This window comes from Mytilus edulis, chromosome 2 (assembly GCF_963676685.1).
Source record: "Mytilus edulis chromosome 2, xbMytEdul2.2, whole genome shotgun sequence".
NCBI lineage: Eukaryota > Metazoa > Mollusca > Bivalvia > Mytilida > Mytilidae > Mytilus > Mytilus edulis.
Window position 1 is genome coordinate 56,312,004 of NC_092345.1, and position 18,608 is coordinate 56,330,611.

At 32.0% G+C, this 18,608-nt stretch overlaps 1 protein-coding gene across 1 annotated transcript; it reads left to right on the top strand.

The window, feature by feature from the left end:
- Nucleotides 1-1,166: 1,166 nt before the first annotated feature.
- On the top strand, nucleotides 1,167-18,321 carry LOC139512471 (UPAR/Ly6 domain-containing protein qvr-like). Its single transcript, XM_071300101.1, has 4 exons — nucleotides 1,167-1,735; nucleotides 10,197-10,250; nucleotides 12,925-13,083; nucleotides 15,469-18,321. The coding sequence occupies exons 1-4, from the start codon at nucleotides 1,687-1,689 to the stop codon at nucleotides 15,678-15,680; spliced, it is 474 nt and encodes a 157-aa protein (XP_071156202.1). The 5' UTR covers nucleotides 1,167-1,686; the 3' UTR covers nucleotides 15,681-18,321.
- Nucleotides 18,322-18,608: the final 287 nt, after the last annotated feature.

The window sequence follows — 18,608 nt, forward strand, 5'->3', positions numbered from 1 at the left end:
TGTATAATAGTTTGGATTCAACTTTTATAGACTGGGGACGATCTATAGGCTGGGGACGATCTATAGACTGGGGACGATCTAAAAGCTGGGCATTGTTTAGACACCCGACCATTGCAAAAGAGCATTTTGCCCTCAAGATGTCATTTGGTTACTTGTGTCGATGTCTTTTTTCAGTGACAGCTATTTTCATGTTTTGTGTTTTTGTTAATTGGGACAACTATATGAATACATGTGAATCTCTTTAACTGCATGGGTTTCAGCTTTAGAATTCATTGCTTATCTAAAAGCCAAAACTTTTAATAACTGTAAACCAACTGATTTTCGGCAGCGATATATTTTCGCGACTTTCGCGAGTAGAAAAATATAGCGGATATTATTCGTCGCGAATATGTAAAATTTGGATGTTTCCTTACTTAATTACACCGAGTTAATTTGAGAATAACGAAATTAAATCACCGCGAAATAGACTAGAAAGGGCTAAACGCGAAAAGTATCTACCGCTAAAATAGAACGTTGTCAAAATTACTTAATTATTAATTATCATGACATCCATTCGATAGATATATAATGTTTGGGAGGAGTATAGGTAAAAAAGTGCATTTCCTTCACCTATCAGTTTAGACAAAAAATTACATTCCCTCACGTGACGTATTTTAAAAAAAAAAATCTCCTAAACATTATTATTATATACAGACTGAATCTGTTGTATAATCAATGCCCATGAACATATAAATGACGCTCTAATATTCTTTTTAAAACAACTAAACCTCTGGGTATTCCGTTTGAATTGTCTCACATTGTGTTATGTTGAGTCCTTTCATAGCTAAATACAAGTTATGGATTTTGATCATTGTTGAAGCCCATATACAGACTTAAAATTGTATAAATGTACGTCATTTGGACTCTTGTGGATAGCTGTTTCATTCATAGTATTATACTACATAACCATATTTAATAATAACGGCTCGTTTGTTAGCGAAAGCGAAGCAAACCTACTATTAACGCTGTATGATGTTTGAATAGACGATATGTACTCTTGATATATTGATATTTTTGATTGGCCTACATTTTTATAGTTAACAAATAAAACTGACAGAGAATATATCAAAGGACGAAGATAGACTGGTTCTCTGTCCATTATCTGTTTGGTTCCAACAGATATGATACCCGTATGTTGTAAGGGAGAGGACCAGCCTAAGGATGGGGAATCATCTTGATTATTTAACAAAACGGGTCAATATAACAGATATAACATTGAAGCGTTAACCATTTATAGATTTTGCTGACCTTGTTTATCAATAATGGCGATCATCAACAAAGTACGGTGTATATGGCTGTAAATGGTACCATTTGGGACTTATAATGGCGTTTTTTGCGTCCTTGTATGAATTCCAACCTATTAATTCAATAAATATTTTATCTTTGCTTCAGTAAGACATAACTTTAGTAGAACCTGTATTGATGTTTGTATGCTAGGGGAACACATTCATGATAAATGCTTTGAGAAATGAGCAATTTGTTTACATCCTGTTTAGATATCTGACATCGATGGAATTAGAAGATGGCACTTTGATTCAGTGAAATGTGTTAAGAAGTTGGTCAAGGGTTCTTATGATTTAAAACTTTATAATCAGCTATGAAAACGAATTAATTTTCGTTAATGAGCAATATGGAGAGTGAGCTATCATGGTTTATACAATGGAAATTACGAAACTTTTATGCCAGCTTCTCATATGTGAGTATCTTTTTTTTTTGTATACTTTAAAAGATTTCGTCTCATCAAATTAAAGACGAAGAAGTCTAAAAGCACACGAGAACACAAGAGAACTACGTACGTGTAAAACATCATTGATAAAAAGATATTTGAAGACAAACACTAACCTAGCAACACATTCAAACCGAAGAAAAACATATGATCTTTTGCGACTGGTCTATCTGTGTTTAAATTTTATACGTAAACGTCATTTTTCTTCTTACTCTTCGTAAATAGCAACGTCATCGTGGTCTCCCCAAGTTCGTGCTTCCATGAGAACACCAATGAATAGCAAGGAATTTAACGTCGACTCATTTTTAAATTTAGACCTATATACATTATAGTAACGAGCGAATTCCAAGTTAATATTTCAAAAAACTTATCATGGTAAACTTTAAGCAGGTGTCATTTTGCGTCATTCAAACAACAGCTATATCAATCAATCAATTACACAAATATCAATACACTTAATCAAATAGATTCTATATACTTTTAAAAACTGAATTCGATAGTTAAATATAGTGTTTTCATATTTTGAAAGAAAATCAAACATTTATAGAATTATAGTTTGCAATATAAACATATAATATTACATAAGGAGATGTGATATGTTTGCCAATGAGGCAACACTGAATTAAAGTCAAACTGAAGTCGATTTAAGGAGATATCGGTCACCGATCGACCTTCAACAGTCTTTAATATTTCTTCACGTCAGAAATTTTGTAAAATTCAATCTTATCGGTATCAATGTTAGGATGTAGGTAACTTAAATTGCAGACAGCCGCTTTCCATAGAGTTATCGGTAATACGTGTAATTGATTGATTATTTGTTGGTTGCTTAACGCCCAGTGGCAAGTATTTCAGGCATGTTCAGGACGATACTTGTAATTGATATCAACTAAGAAAATGTAATTGTCTTTGCGAAACTGTACAAGATTGATATTATTAAAACTGAAATATTGATAGCAAAACAAATATTGTTTTTTTTTTTTGTCAAAACAAACTTCGTGGAAGGAACTTTAACATACACGTTTATAGATTTGTTTCCCAAAAGTTTGTTTGATTACATCTCTGGAAATAGAAATGCTAGATACATCATTTTTGACACTGGAAATAATGGAAATTATCACTCGCACATGAAATTCTACCATAGACATATTTACAAGAACAACAGTTTATACACTAAACATTTTAAATCAATTTGTGTCTCTTAAATGTACATAGTTCAGAAAGAATCAATGTATTATATTAAATTGCATGTATACAGAATACTAGTAACATATCGGAAAGCAATTAATATACAAGTATGAGCTTTTCAAAATGCTCCACTGACATCAGCAAATACATATTATTGTTTTTTGGATATGTAACGCCCAAAGTCAAAAATACCAAGTCAAGCCAAGAGTCATACGACATAAAGGTGCATAATAAAAGGGAAAACTGTAAAGTAAGTCAAAAGACACGTTTACAAAGTCCGAAAATCGTATGAGATTGGCCAGAAGTAGTGCACATTTGGTTCCAATAGGAATGCCGACAACCTGCTGGAAATTGTACGGCAAATTCAGCAAATATGTTGCCAATGAGAAACTCGAGCATATTGATCACTTGTTCTAAGGTAGAATGTATAAGGTGTGTTATTTTCGGGCTAATGTTTAACAAAAAATGCCAGATCATATTCCTAAAAAAATAATTTTTCGCGTGAGGTTTTATGTTAATGGAGGAAATAGTTTTGTATTGTTCCTTTTAGACGGGTTTTCAATTTTTCATTTAGAATATGGAAGGAGATGGTTTAATATTTAACATTTGAATCATGCGCTCGAGTCTAACCAAGAAAAGGGAACATTCTATATAACATTAGTCCACATTCATAACATGCACGCATATTATTAGTAATACTTGGTATGGATGAGTCATGTAAAAAATCAGCAGATCCCAATATCCAAGTGTCTGCTTTGACCATGTCGGCATTCCGCTCTTGATATCCTTAATCGGTGAAATGAATGCATTCTATTTTATCTGAAATCTCTAACAATAGAAATGCAAAGAAATAACTTGAACAATATCTATAATATAAATATGAAATATAGAAGTGACTATAAAAGTCCAAGGCTTAAATGTTTCTTTTATATCAGCATGATCATACTCAGCCTTCATTACTCTTGTATTAATTACATGAATTCTGAAAATTAAGTTAATGATGGCGGCAATGTTTTTGCTGATAGTAACCTGTCGTTATTTTAAATGAATGTCTCCTTGATCTATGATTACAAATATCGCGCATTACTATCTTTGAAACATAAAAAATACATTTATTCTCTTATATAAAGGACTTATCTACAATAACATCCGTGTATGGAATTTAAATGCTTCAACACCTAAAACGTCAACAACTAAAATAAAAAATATATCAATGCAGAGTCGTAAAACTTGACAATTGCAATTATATTACATTATTTTAAATACAGTTGTTGATAATTGAATTATATCTTGACGTACATGTAATATGGAGAGAGCGCTTTTTTATGACGTGTCTGTTGCGCAATCCTTTTCCTATCTTAATAAATAAAATATGTTAATATCAAAGTCACTTTCAGTATTAAACCATTCTTCATACATCAGGGAGCTACCATTTGATTTTTATGGGGGGGGGGGGGGGGTGGAAAATTTTGTCCTGCATTTTTTTTTAGCTGTAATCTCTGTCCTGCATTTTTATTTTTCACTCTGTTCGGTCCTGCCTATTTTTTTTAGTTTATCCTGACTTTTTTTTTACCTAAATTGTCGTCCTGACTTTTTTTTTTGCAAGTGTCTCATCCTGCCTTCTTTTTTTACTCAAAACTCCTGTCCTGCCTATTTTTTTCAAATTTCATCCTAGCCCCCCATAAAAATCAAATGATAGCTCCCTAAAATGGTTGTGGACTTTATTGAGTCAGTTTCCATAACACAACAGATTACCTGGGGTAACCTTTATTAGGGCCCCGCCAAAGGCGGGTCGCCCTATAGTGATCAGTCCGTCCGTCCGTAACACTTTGTGTCCGCTCCATATCTAGAGAACCATTATGATTTCATACTTTATACTTTACATGTTTATTAACCACCACCAGAGGGCGTGTCATGATGTATGTACAACTTCCTAGGTCAAAGGTCAAGGTAAAAAAACTTTGGTTTCAGTTGACAACCCTGTGTCCTGTGGTGAAGATCGTGTCCGCTCTATATCTTGAGAACCATTATGATTTCAAAGTTTATACTTGACATGTATATGAACCAACACCAGAGGTTGTGTCATAATTTATGAACGACTGCCTAGGGCAAAGTTCAGTCAAAAACTTTGGTTTCAGTTGACAACCCCATGTCCTATGATAAAGATCGTGTCCGCTCTATATCTTGAGAACCGTTACCATTTCAAAGTTTATACTTGACATGTTTATAAACCAACACCAAAGGGTGTGTCATAATTTATTTACAACTTCCTAGGTCAAAGGTCAAGGTCAAAAACTTTGATTTCAGTTGACAAACCCATGTCCTATGGTAAAGATACAATTTTTTAATGCACATTATTCACAGCGGGGCCCACAGAGATGGCTCCCATCTCAATGATATCTAGTTAAACCAGTCTTGTGTATTGTTAGTCTAAATAGAAAGTAGAATAATGTATTTTTAGTTTATTCTATTTTTAGATCATGTTATTACTACGCATATGGGCACTATTACCACGATTACCTGAGGGCACCGATTACCTCAGGGCATACAGCAGCGGACCTATCTTCCACCTGTGCAATAATTGAAACTGCAGTATTTGCTAGTAATTTTTTGCTGTTTGTGTTTTCATTGTATCGGTTGTCATGTTTGCTTCAAAATTGCAAGCCTATTTTGGACGAATGATGAGAGATGAATGTCTCGTGTAGACATTGAAGTTATTGAATTTCGTTCAATCCACTATTTTCTACATTTGAGAATGTCTGTACCAATTCATGAACATGACAGTTGTTGTCCATTCATTTAATGTGGGTTTTTTTCATTTGATTTTGCCATTTGAATAGCCTCAGGTACTTTCCGTTTTGAATTTTCCGCGGAGTTCAGTATTTTTGTTATATTACTTTTTCGTACATTTTGTTTGAAGTATATGAATGATACTCAGGCCGATCTTTCTTTACTCTTTTTCCTTATGATAGTGAAAAATACTTCTTGAATTGATACCGTTTGTCCCAAAGGAATAGTTTGCAGACAAACAAATTTAATGATGTAAATTTTCTCGTTGATCCTTTGTTTTTTAGCTATCATAATCAATATTTTCAGTTATCATGGGAAATATTCCAACATCAGTTATACCTCTTGTGGCATTATGATTTGCCTTGTTATATACGGAATATTGGTTATTTGTAACTTTTCTTAATGATATAGATCATAGCACAGAACCGATAACGTCTTCAGAGTTTATAAAAACCAAATGAATGGTTCTGACCTATCCTCATCTTATTTCTCGAAAATTAAAGATTCACCAGTAGATGTTGTCAGGTGATTTAATGTTCCGAATCATTCAAGGACGTACTAAGGTCAGGTTAAGGAGTGTGTGTCAGATTTTCGGACACCTTTGGGTTTTTTTTCTCTACGAGATATAGTGAGTGAAAAAAAATTTGCCCCACAACACCCATTTTTCTTTTCGTATAACAATTCAATAGCCCATAAAAAGTCATTTACCAAAATAAAAAGTCATTTACCAAAATTTAAGTAGATTCTAGATTTCTTTTTATTCGATCAGGTTAAGACCAAATTATTTCAATGCAGATATAATGAAAAAGCCCAAGTTAACCTTTTCCCGCCATTAAAAAAAAAATCTTGAATAACCTATTTTTAGATTAGTTGGTTCCTAAACTAAATGGTCTTCTGACTCAAAGTATCAATTCTTAATTCTAGACTTTTTTTTAATTCCACTTATGTAAAACCGTAAGACCTTATTATTTATCAAATTTCAAAATATGTTTCATTTGTCAAATCTAGTATAAATCTAGCTTAAAAAAGATTGTTTTACAGTGAACTATTATAATTGATACAGTTGTTTTTGTAGATTCAGATTCAATAAGTATTTTTAAACATTTATAACAAATTAAAGCCACAGTGTTGTATATTTTTTTACAAAAAACAAAACAGTCGATTGATCTAATACCCCCTTAACAAATGATTTATAACTTCTTTTTATACAAAAAAATAAATCGCTTTAATAGTGACAGCATATTAATTATAACTAATAGAGTTTTATAACAAAGTTCCAATTAGCCCTGATACAGTTTACAAGGAAACATATGGAAGGCATTGAATAAGACTGAATCAGTGAATAGAGTAATTAGGTACAATGAAGACAAGACAAGACAAGATAAATAATGTATTTAAAAAGTCTAACAATGTATGTGGAAAGCTTAAAAATCAATTGAATAAAAGTATGGGTTTAAAAAGTATGATATAGTTAAATGAAGGAACAAGAGGAATCCTTATTGTAAAGCTATACATGTAGCAACACAATCATATTCATTGAACCAATTGGAGAGGGGACCTAATCTACAAATCAGATTTCAAAGAATTACACAATTTTCCAGCTAATGATATAGATTTTGTTTGATAAAAATACCTTAATAAGTTTGTTACATATTGCCAAGAACAATAATATTTTGGTAAAAAAATCAATACACTATGTTAAGATGATACTTATCTTCAACACTTTGCATATTGAAGCAATTGGCTTATACATTTTTGTATAATTTATACCCAAAGCTCAACATTTACCTTCATGGTACCATGAGACTGTTAACCAAAGTTCAAATAAAGGTAATGTGAGCAATTATAGCCAACAATATGGCCATCAACAGTGAGCAAAAACCCATACCATTTTTTTGGCAAAAAGGTCCCATCATGAAAAGTATGAAACAACTAAGAAAACTAACGGCTTAATTTATAACAAAATAATTTACGATTAACAAATATGACATACATGAACCGAACCTACGACAACCACTGGGCTACAGGCTCCAAGCTTGAAACAGGCACACAAATAATGTGGCGGGGTTAAACATGGTTGAAGGCACAAACCCTGTCCTAACCAAGGACACATGCTCATTCATGGAACAATTATAAAGAATTTTCATTATTTATAGTTAAATTCTTTTCTGGCTTAGTCCTTGATATATTCTTTACAGAATTGCAAAGAGTTGACTTAGACATATTTGATCATCCTTGTTTTTTGTTACTACCGCTCTGGCAGTAAAACCCTGGATAAATTTGGGCGTCTGTGGCTGTAAATGGGACATTACATCTGATGCATCTGTAAAGGGTATACAACGCTCTTTGTACGATATAAAGTATTTCAAGCATATCTATGGAGTCCGTTGATGGCCTATCCCAAGGCACATGTTCTGTCCCTATCAAACATACTGCCTTTTTAAAATCTCCACACCTTCATCCCTGTTCACCTGTTCATTGCTGGACCTATCGATTTGTATCAAAATTAATTTGGACATGTCTTGAATATGCATGACACATTAACCACTGGACATAATGCAAACAACTATCCATATTCTTTACAGTTTTGCTCAGCAGTTTTGTCATATGTCATACATTTGTAATAAATCGATTTTAAATCAGTGTGTGTTCCTTCCCGTGGTAATTGATTACTCTTGTAACTGACAATTGTAAAAGGGTTAAAGTTGACACCCAGTAAATCGAAATTTCACCATAATCTAAAACTAAGTCATTATCGGAAATAGATGTCTATTCACAAAAACTTTATACAGATGAATTCATACTATGTACCATATCGATAATCTTTACGTAAAATCAATTGTTTACTCGACAAAACACACTCAAATAAAGTTCTATAAAAACACACTGATTATAATTATAGTAAAAAGACAAATCGAAAATATTATAGTAACGGGTTATTGACACTCTCTTTGACAATGGTTAACAGAACAAAACAATTTAAATCATTTATTTCAACGCCAATATATATACTGTTCTACGAAATTGAATTTAGACTGTCGGTCGTATGTTTACTGCCGTGAGTATTCTCGTTAGAGTCAATTAGTTACAGACCACATATCGTTTTTCCTTGTCTTTTTAATGACACGACTAAGCTCTCAGAGAATTCTATACCAAATCAATTCCATCTAAGAAAGCAGACGACCGCGTGCAAGATTGGAGAAATATAATATTACTCATAGTGCAAAATACATTTGGATTATTCCGTCCTCTGTGAAAACCGGTTATTTGGTTTTCATATTGTTAAATTTGATCAGTGTTTTTGAATTCTGGACTTACAGACAACGTGCTTAAAATCTGAAGAAATAATTTTATATTACTGTACTAAAGTGCTTTGACACGTAGGATTATTAAACATGTGACTGGAAAGAAAAAGAAACACATACGTGTATATTTCAATATGTCAGCTGACTTAAGTAGATAGTTGGAAAATAATTTTGAACACCACAACGCCTTCTTTTTCTTATATAATTGTGATGTCTTTATCAGATATATCCGTTTATACATGCGAGATATTAAAGTATCACAAAGACTAGACAATATAACGTTCTTTTCTAGCAAAGACACCAATTCAAAGCACACGTGATATAGTGCGACTTGTGCTGTTTCGGTAAATAGACTGATATACATGTAGCTGCTGATGCAATCTACATTAACAGTATGAAGCGAAGCATTATCAGATATTAATCAAAATAACACATATTCAGATGAACAATTAAATTATTACTATCCGTACGATATCAAATCAATACTGGGAGACATTCGGTTTGATTAATTTGTAATATTAATTCTCAAAGCAAATTCTCGATGCAAAAATAATTTATAATACATTGTTATATCATATAGGGAAAATAGTTTTTTTAATTGAACAGCTGTCAGCTTCTTACAACTACATGCTGTCTATATAGGTCTATTGACCGAAACGAAATATATGCTATTGTGATGTGAATATTGCTATTTGTATAATATACAATTGGACCCATAAATATGCATCTAGATAACAGAACTGACTAACTCGGACCATCTGTTAATCTTCCTCAATCTTATATGAATGTGATTCGTTGTTTAATAAAAAAAAAAGACTTGTGTTTATGCGATTATTTCTGGATTAAATACATTTAAGATTTGAACATTTTGTTATTCCGGAAACATGTACGAAAGCCCTTGGATACCGAACGTTAAGGTGGATAATTTTAGTAGACATTATTTCAAGCATGAATGATTTATGAATAACACTTAAATTTAAAGTGTTTACAAATTATTGCAGAATTATGGAATGCATTCAAAATATAGACACCGTATTATTTGTGTAAATTTATAAAAAGTGGGAATATTTAGCTTAAAATTGTACATAAGACTTTTTAAGAAGTAGCTGTGTTCAGTGTGTTGTTTATACAGTTTTCTATGTCAATTTCAGTGTTTTTAATGGTTTGCTTCGTTTTAACCAGCGATGGAATTGAAACAATTGATGGTAAGTGACTTAAATCATTTAAAATACTTATTAGTAATTGAAATTTATTCCTTTGGTATCAAATGCACTTAATAGCTGAACGCATTAAATTTTAGGAAAAAAACATTATTTATATGCTTTTTGTCATTGGCATAATTTGTACTCACGCGGTATTCTAGATCGATTATCTTTATCTAGAGTAAACATGTTTTTTTGTTTTTTCAATCTCCTGATTTTTGAGTAAAGCCTTTTCTTACCTGAACTGTTTTGATTTATTAATAAGAAGCTGGTGCCTTTAAACTCATACCATTTACTACACACTAAGTAAAAATATTAGCACATGGATTTACTGGCTGCCTTTCGTGAACATACACAATCTGTTTATCTCACTCGCATTTGAGAAAGATTGTCCATACTTACCCCCTAAATGTACTTTACTGAAAAACCAGTTCGGCTTTATGACATTCATGAATTAAAACAGAGGTGGAGGATACCAAACATGAGTATCAAAACTAATAAGTCAAATGAGACAGCCAAAAATATTACAATAAAAAACACTACATGAAAATTCAGCAACCATAACCCCTCCCCATCCCCCTAAAATAAGGAAAAAAGTTGGAACGGTATCAGGTGGCCCAAGAGTTTCAGCATATTCTTGTCCACATGCGGCGACGTGTAAGTAAAACTGCTGTCTTGTCTCATCCAAAAAAAAAAAAACAATCGAGGCACAGATCATGGGAGAGTATAACACTTTCGTCGAGTTCGTTGCATTTCCGGCAATAGCTTTGATTTAGTGAACACCATTCGTGCGTTAAGAGACAGAATGACTTACATGTATTTCCCATGTTGAGCAATCGGCTGAAAAAACATGATACTATATTGCACGAATTATTCTGCAAATTAAACTTGTAATTAATAATTAGCAGTGATGTCATTAGGGAATTGTAGTTATCAGTACAAAACTGAAAAAAATCCACATTATTTCTACTGTATCAAGCATAATGACGTTCACGAAGACGCTTGGTGAACTTAAATAGTGCAAGGATACAGGCGGTCCCCTCTATCTGGTAAATGACATCCCGACGGCACTATAACTTTTCCGGTGAATAGAAGGACATACCTCGAACGTGGTATATTGCATTGATAGGCATCATCGGTTACGTTTAAATCTAGACCATAGAACACGTTGTTCTACCAAGTCAGGACTATGATAGTTGTCCATTTGATTTTGCCATTTAATTAGATACTTTCTGTTTTGAGTTTTCCTCGGACGGTTTAGTATTTTTTGGGATTTTTCTTTTTTCAGAATTTTTGAAAATTCCAAGTTAAATTTCCCCAATTAACGGCTTTATTTGAAAATGCATGAACTGATTGTGTGTCATATATAGGTGGATACGTATACCCTATATCTTTTGATTTCTATCATACATGACCTTATGATACAATATGTATTCAAAATATTATCAAAATCGCAAAAAAGATTTTCCTGTTTTTTTAAACTATTGCAATACCTAATTTAAACTTGAATTCATTCAGTAAATGTTTAAGTAGGAATAGCCTATAATCTATATAAAGCACGATAGTTGACTCACATTTTGAGTTTCCACACTTATTTATACTGTTAATATATTTATAACTTGTTCTTTGGACCCGTTTCATCAAACTTGCAATTTCGCCAATTACATTATATATATCTCTCAGAATACTTAATCTACATCAAATACAAATAAAATGTCAATACCGTTCTCAAATTAGTATCGGAAAGATTTCTTAACCGTGTATCTTCATTGTGAAGTGTATTGATTATTGGTGTTGAAATATACAGGAAGGAGACTTACATATAAATTTCCAATACAGGCTTTTCTTGTACATATGTACTGTTATAACGATTCTACATCTTAAGTGTCAGAATACTTAGTTTGTAAAGTGTTGGAACATCACACATTTGAAAAAAAATACTAGTAATTTTATTTTGGTCAACATTAAAATTGTCGTTGAGGTAAATAATCCAGATTCCTTCTGATTTTTTATATTGGAGTGAAGAAAAACATTGTTTTCGGCAAATAAGGGGGTGTAACTTACTATAAGCCTTAGGGTGATCTTTATTCAAACACACAAAAAACAATCAATGGTTGACTTAGACCAAAGAAGCGTAAAATCTCAAATTTGTTTGGTGTTAACTAAACATGCGATGAGCACCGAAGGGTCTGCAACAATCAGAAAAAGACATAATTATATACAGTTATGTGAAATATATACAATGTATGTTATATATTGAGGATAAAAAAAAACATATGTCGAAGAAGGTCAACACATAGAATACGGATGAAGTTCAAAGTAAGATGTGTAAAGGACTCTTGATAGAGCACGATCTGAACACAGGCACTTGTTTCAGGGGAAAAAATCCGATATTAAGGTACATGTATATAGGGAAAAATCCTGAGACAACTGCTTTTGGATGTGAAGCTATCCAAAAGAACCAACTTTTGAGTGAAATTAAGATAAAAAAAAAAAAAAAACCAGCAGATCGAAGTCTACATTCAATTTGGGAGATTATAACGTTTGTGGTGGTGTCAAGCAAATGTGTATACCATATACTCCCTAGATACATGTATAATCCTGTAAGTTATATAATTTATTGTATATTTACGCATAAAATTACAAGCAGAACTGATCTTTTTATTTGATTTTTTAGTAGGGCGATATGCCGACCCTGTCAAATGTTATGACTGCCTATCTTACTCGCATTCCAGTAATAATTATTGTGGAGATCCTTTCAACGGAAGCCATCCTAGCGTCAACCATACTCTCTGTCGTGGACAATGTGTCAAATGGGTTCGATCGCCTGTCCCTGGTAAGTATATTTACACAAGACTCAATATTCCTTTATACTGGTAATTCTTAAAGTTTCTCAATATGTATTGATGTTCTGATGTGAACATTCTAATAAATTTTAAAATAATATAAACCATAATATGTATTGGATTTTGCTTGAATTATTCAACCTGGGATGAACGAGGTACTATACGTGTAACATAGAACTCTCCCAATCATACGTGTATAACCCCCCCCCCCCCCCAACCCCCATTTTTGTTTTGTTAAATCATCCTCGATAACTTTGAAAGGATATGAAAACACTCTGTCGTACTTTCTGTTTTAATGTCTTTCGGGATCATCTGGTTTTGACCTAATGATATATACCTTCAAAAATATGTAGGCAGAATTTAATTGGCTGATTTGACAAACATCAAAACAGATTGAAGAATGTTGTCAGATCATTGTCAGCAAAACTTGGACACATAATCTGTATATTTTTATCAGATTGTAAAGAGAACTAAGTTGATCGAAAATGGTCTCCTTCCTAACAAAACAGAGAGCGTTAGATGCGAGTGGAGTAAAGATTATATATATAAAAAAATAATGCGTTCAGTGTGCTTGGAAACATGGAAAACAGTGGTAGCAATTGTCTTATTACAATAGATTTGTCTGGTTCCCACCATATCTTACTGCACAAGTCTTTTCTGAAACCAACTGGTTAATTACCCCCAACACCCAATAACCATTTGGTTCCTAACATATAGAAGCACTACATATAGCTTAAATCACATGCAACGTTTAACTTAGCAGAGATTTATAGCTGATTAATATCGATATATTAGATAAGAAAGTTCTATTTGCGTAATCACTATTGTAATAATGAAATGCTGTATAATTCTATCGAAGGTCACCGTCTGTGTGTGATTTCGTGATGTGATATCGTTTCTACTGCCTGTCAAGACATTTTCCCCAAGAGCCTTTTTGTTCTCCCTGTGAAACCTATTGGAAGTGTTATTGAAAACGTCAACACTAACTAAACGTCATAAGTAATTCAATCGAGGTTCATGAAATGGCAAGGAGTATAAATGGAGAGCCGACTCTACAGAAACGTTTAGATGTTATAATTTGTCATATTAAAGATCAATAATAAGTTGCCGACAAAAAGTTGTAATGGCATTTTCATGCATACAATACAGTTAATTGATTTCCAATTGCTTCAGGTATCATCAGTGCATAGCTATATCGTGAATAAGACTTTATTTATTGACAAGACATTCATATAATGACGTCACAATTTCAGATAGAATTTCTGTCAATACTCATGTTGTCAGTTAAAATTCCGCATGTGGTAGGTGCGCTCGACTCCAATCTTAATTGACCAGGATTGTTAGTTTTAAGATTGACGGTCGGTGCTTCTCTCCGTGCAAAACGGCTTTCTCCACCCCCAAAAAAAATTAAATACCACAATAACTCTGTAAGTTGTGTTAAACACCAATCAATAAATTAATCAATCCAATGAGGTGAACAAGTCCACTATTTTAAAGAAGTAAAAGGGTCAAAATTTCAGGTCGCAGCAGCAGTTAGTATACTAATTTGGGGCAAAACGATTATTTCAGTAATTTATATTCTGAACCGTAACTTCAATATAAACAATCATCATTGAGGTGAAGAATGTTTTGTTATTGATTTTTTAAAGTCATTAAGTAAAAGATCAAGAAATCTGTTCATCAACTGAAATTTTGAGAAAATTCGGTTTCAATCAACATTTTTTTAGTCTTTTATCAGATCTTTACCAATCATTGCTGGATGTGTCTCCGTTGAGTACTGTTTTGTAGATATCTTTTGAACCATTTATCAAATCTTAACATACACGAGCCATATTGGTTTTTGAGGTCATTAGACCAAATGATAAACAGTAACTGTTATAGATTGGAATCGTGAGGTTTATGATTTTCATATATTGTAACGATATGTCAAAATTGTTAATTTACTCCATCTTGGTACATGTATCTGTTAAAATTGAACTAAAGTTTAAAAAACAGCAGTACACATTTCTTGTAGCCATTTCTTGTGATCTATGTGAATGTTGTTTTAAGTTAGAGTGTTAAAAAGCTTATTTTAACCTTTCGTTCAAAGAAGGAAACATTGAATGTTTTCGTTAAGATTATGAAGAGCACGCAACTAGGGTCAATTCGGGAGTTTTTTTTTATATCTATCTCCATCTCTTTTATATCTTGATCAGTTTAATAACAAATACATGATCAATAAAACTCAGCATCACTCTATAAAGCCACAATAATAGACAATATGACTAAACGGTGAATTAGATGTGTATTTGAAAAATAGACAGTCTTGCAGAAATTGACTATCTAATTCAATGCAGTTTTATAATTATGTAAAATGTTTTATGTTGTTCTTCCAGGTGTGTACAGATATCAACGTACTTGCTCAGATAACCTGCGAATTTTAATGACTATTCATTTAGTATGTATGGAAGAATCAAGACCTGGTACAGGACGAATTTGTTTTTGTGAGAAAAATGACTGTAACGCAGCGAACAGTATTAGAAAAGAAAACATGTTATTTATATCAACTGTTACATTGTTATGGATAATTGTATCATATGTTTTATAATGCTCAATTGAAAATGTATACACGTTTTTATTATTGATATTATACACCCATTGTGTAATAGGATATTCATCGAATATGCATTAAAAATATGTTACTAGACACTTAGCAAGTCACAAATCACATTTTTTTTAAAACTGTTATTTCAAGCATAGTTGGTACTTGCAGACGTGTATTTTTTTCTGGATAAATGTTAACCACTGTATAATTAATTGTCGAAACACGTCTTCCAATAGGTATCTAACGATTCAAGCCAAAACCTTAACAAGATTAACTCATCATTCCTTCATTGTTTTTCTTATTTTTGTGGTGTTCTACGCACATTTTGTGGTAGAATTATAAGGTTACTCGTAATCTCTGTATCTGCTTTTTTGCCGGATTGAAACGTACAATTTTTTCTTCTTTTAAATGAATGGGTATTTAACAAAAAGTAAAATCCTGTTTGTGTAGTAACTTACTTTATGACATAATTTGATCTTTAATTATGGTCTCAAACCTTCTCAACACAGCAATGGGAAGACTAATTTAATGAATCGTATTTGTGGTGCAAAGCTCCATTAAAATCATAATGGTTTTATTTTGCTAATGATAGCTAGTGACCTTTAAACTTAAAATAATTCAAGCAAAAGGATAATTTTCATTTGTTGTCACGAATCTTTCATTTTTTTTTTGGAGCAAAGGTTTTATAATAAAGAATATAATACGGTCATTTAAGAGGTTTGGATTGAATGGCGTATACACTAAACATTTAGTTTCTAGTGTATAATAGATCGGAGTTTAGTATGACGTCCATTATCACTGAACTAGTAAATATTTGTTTAGGGGTCAGCTGAAGGACGCATTCGGGTGCGGGAGTTTCTCGCTGCAATGAAGACCTGTTGGTGAACTTCTACTGTTTTCTGTTCTATGGTCAGGTTGTTGTCTATTTGACATATTCCACATTTCCATTCTCAATTTTATAACTGCAACTATTAGACATTGACAATCACATGTAACTGACAGTTTTCGTCGTTGTATATAATATTTATATACTGTATGGTATATACTGTGAGAACTAAATAATGATCGTTGATGATTTCAGGCATTTGACCTATAATGGTTTACTTTTTTAAATTGTTATTTGGATGGAGAGTTATCTCATTGGCACTCACACCACATCTTCCTATATCTATTTAACCGAAAAGAATCATGCTAGTAATATAAATGTTTTTTCATCAGCATTAGTAAATAAATAAATCATATGACTGCTAGGCGAGGTCTGATACTTGTATGGGAGCTATAGAGAAACTAACAATAAAAACGTGACTTGTCGTCGTCCTTAGACACTGATTAAAGTTTGAATTATGAAATATTGTCCAACAGTGGCTTATTTTAAGGTCTAATTGTATAATAAGTTTTTAATTTATAATCAGTTTAGTTCGTCTCATTGAATTTATCAATTTATAAATTATGAATATTAATTCATGCATGTATTAAACTCCTGACAAAATAATCATGATGAGATGAGCTATAATAGATCTTTCATAGTTAAATTGTTAATTGTGATATTCAAGGTGACACATTTAAGTCTCCTTTGAGCCTTTTGTTTATAATCTTCAAGTTGATAATACCAAAAATAACTGATACGTAAATATGTTTTTTATAAGTATTTATAAATATTAAATCAGTTTTCAGTTATTATATTATTGTATAGCAATATAATATTTCTCACAGAAAGTAACCAAAAGTTAGCGTGCAATAAATTCTAATATTGCACTAGTGCAATAAATCTTCAAAATTCATGACGTCATCAACGACAAAATCTTAGTTTACGCCAATTTTTACTTTTAAATATTATATTGCTATACAATAAAAGGGTTATTGCATGAATATTGGGGAATATTGTCCCTCGTAGAACATATATTGCACTCGCAAGCTCGTGCAATATAAAATTCTACTCGGGACAATATTCCCCAATATTCATGCAATAACCCTATATTATCATATTGACATCAATAGTGTTTTTTGTGTGTTATTGAACAACTTGAATTAATAGCACAGTGTACTGTCAAGTTATATTGGTACACACTATTATATACTTAATAAATATATAGCAAAATATCCCAAACACATTTACAAGTGTCGATCATCCACAAGACCAGAGAATATACTTCGAAACGCAGAAACTTATTATTCCTTATTGGTATTAATAAATAAATTGGATCAAAGGTTTATTAATGTATTTTAAGTTCTATGTTCAAATTGAAATTATCATGCCTAAATATTTGTAAAGCAACGCTATCGAAACAAGAAATAAAAAAGGTCAAACTAGCCTAGCTTCTTTTTTTAATAACTCATTTTTGAAATTCCACAAATGTTTAATATCATTTGTGCTTTTGTACCTTTGCATGAAAATAAAGTTGAAACGAATTTAACTTTTTTTTTATTAATGTTTTAGTTTGAACACTTATATTTAAATATAATTTTTATATATATTGCATTTTTATCAAAATTAAGTTAAACACATGGTTAAGGTTTCAACATCAAATAGTTTTTACAATGCTGTTTGTATCATTTTTTTTTATGGCGATCACTTACACATGTACAAATGTATATTAAAGAACCTTATTTACGTTATTGGAACAATAAAATGTTAGATTAATCGAAATAAGTATTTGCATATTTATAAGGCCCAATAATATACATACGGTTATAGTTTATACATATTTATTTATAGTGGATTTGGTTACAAGCTATAGCACCTTATGAAAATTCCTTTCCTATTTGTGGGTGCGAGTGCTGCCTTGCAGCGACATTAGTCTGCTCTTTTTCGAAATCTACAAGGGTGTCTGTCTTTAACGTGAAAGTGACATGGCTCTCTCTCAACACGGGTCGGTCATTTATCTTCTCCTTCCGACGGACTATCATCGTTTCTCAATTATACCATACTCG